Source organism: Cystoisospora suis, assembly GCF_002600585.1.
Source record: "Cystoisospora suis strain Wien I chromosome Unknown contig_6779, whole genome shotgun sequence".
In the NCBI taxonomy this organism is placed as follows: Eukaryota; Apicomplexa; class Conoidasida; order Eucoccidiorida; family Sarcocystidae; genus Cystoisospora; species Cystoisospora suis.
In genome coordinates, this window is record NW_027159566.1 from 1 (window position 1) to 1,981 (window position 1,981).

The following is a 1,981-nucleotide window of genomic DNA, read 5'->3' on the forward strand; positions in this document are numbered from 1 at the left end:
GAAATAAGAAAAAGAGGAGGGAAGGAGGTCCTGTCTTTAGATTCTTGGCTCTTTAGTATCACGTCTTGAAGCAGCACTCCAACCGCGTGAGAAGAAGAGAGAAGAGACAGGAAGAAGAAGAACAAGAGGAAAGGGAGAAGAAGAGATAGAAGAAGCTGCTATCTGTCTGTTGGTATGCACATACCCAAGAAGGAGGAGGTGAGGGTGTGGAGAAGGGAGAAGAGAAGAGAAGAGGCATGGATACCCAGATCAAGAGACCTAAGTTTTGACTATATTCAGCCTGTTAGGTGAATATCAAAGTCGAGGAAAGAAAGACAATGTGAGGTACGACAAGCAGAGAGGGTGACTGACAAGCGTTGAGAGGAGAGAAGAAGGAGAAGAAGGAATCGTTTTGTGATGCCGTCTAGAACGACAAGGGGAGAGAGAAACATAAGAAGATGAAGAGGAAAAAAGCTTAACTGAGGAGGAGAGAGAAAGAACGAAGAACGGGAAGAGAAGAAAAGAGAAGGAGACATGATGACTTCACTTGGCATCATAAAAAACGCTGCTGAAGTAGATCTGTATTATATCTTCTGCTTGTTTCTTAGTGTCTCTATCCGTATATAAGGCAACCAAGTGTGGATATATGTATGGTTCATGGTCCCTGTAAACCAGAATGAGAAGTTCTTCTCCACCGGAGGCTCCGCCAGCCTGTAAGTCGCTTCTTTTTCATCAACATTCTCTTCTATGGGACGCCTGTGTGTACATCGATCTATCCATACGAATAAGAAGGGGTTGTGTCTGTATATGTTTTCTCCAGAGGGATGCTCGTACTTCCTACACACCTTTATCAGTCTCTCACGTAGACATACATAGCTAGGTTAGGTAAGTGTGCTAAGTTCCCTGGATGCGCGTCGAGACCATAATATCTCTTCTTCTGCATGTACGTTTCTTTGGAGAAAGAAATACCTTTCGAGTGAAGATACTTCTTCTACACCTGGACTCTTCTTTCTTACAGCTCCCCGTAGAGGTCTGTTTCTCCTGTGGAAGTTTATGTACCTATCTCTTGCTATCTGATCTGTATGTACTTCCAACAGGTGAGAAAGCACGTCAGTCGCGATACGTTGTATCTCTCTATATCTTTTCTTCATACATATATCTGTATGTATTTCACTGGCGCCGCGTTCTATTCATCTCTAGGGAGAGTCGGGAGAGTCACTGAGGGAGGTAGACAGAGGCGATCATTCCTGGGGCATCTCCTGACTCTCTCTATGGATCTCTTAATCCAGGGTGTTATTTCACAGGACGACAACCTACCATTCTCTCATCATTCCTATATGTCCTTACATATACTTGTTTGTATATACATTGACACAGAAAGGAAAAACTGTCTACCTATACATACATCGATATACATACGTCTTCGCTTCGATGCGTAGAACCCACACATGTATATAGATGGATATACATGTGCGTATGCGTTCTTTCGATGTATAGGCCTCCTTCGACCTCCGCCTTCGAGTGCTGCTGCGGCCATTCCTATTCATCACCGTCCTCCTCCTGCCTTGTCTCGAGGGAGTACCAACAAGACTTTTTCTTCATCTTCATCTTCTTCAGGTTCTTCATCTTCGTCTACATCTTCTCAGACAGCAGGGATCTTACCTTCACCTACACAAGCAAAGAGCTTCAAGAGATCCTGGGAAGGTGAGAGAAGAGGAGTAGGAGATCTCGATTCTTCTTCTTCTTCCTCTTCCTCTTCTTCTCCGATGTTACATTCTGGGTCTTGTAATAATAGTAGTAGTAGTAGCCGTAGTTCCCCTGCCTCTGCTCCTCCTTCGTCTTCTTCATCGGCTCCTTCAGAATCTGTAGCCAAGACATCTAAGAGTGGTAGTCGGTTAACGACAGCCTCTTCACCTCACCAGAGTCACAGCAGTTCGAATCCTAGTCGAGTTCTAATTCTCCCATCTCAGAATTCTTCTTTCTCGTCTTTTACCTCTTCTTC

At 44.3% G+C, this 1,981-nt stretch overlaps 1 protein-coding gene across 1 annotated transcript in view; it reads left to right on the top strand.

Annotated features, from left to right (window-relative positions):
* Window positions 1-22: 22 nt before the first annotated feature.
* The window catches only part of CSUI_010162 (uncharacterized protein), a gene marked incomplete at its 3' end in the record, with an annotated part of 4,887 nt that continues 2,928 nt past the window's right edge, over window positions 23-1,981 (top strand). The window contains exons 1-2 of the mRNA XM_068070267.1: window positions 23-692; window positions 1,477-1,928. Of these exons, the coding sequence (XP_067917757.1) occupies window positions 656-692; window positions 1,477-1,928 (489 nt within the window). The remainder of the gene's footprint in view (window positions 693-1,476; window positions 1,929-1,981) is intronic.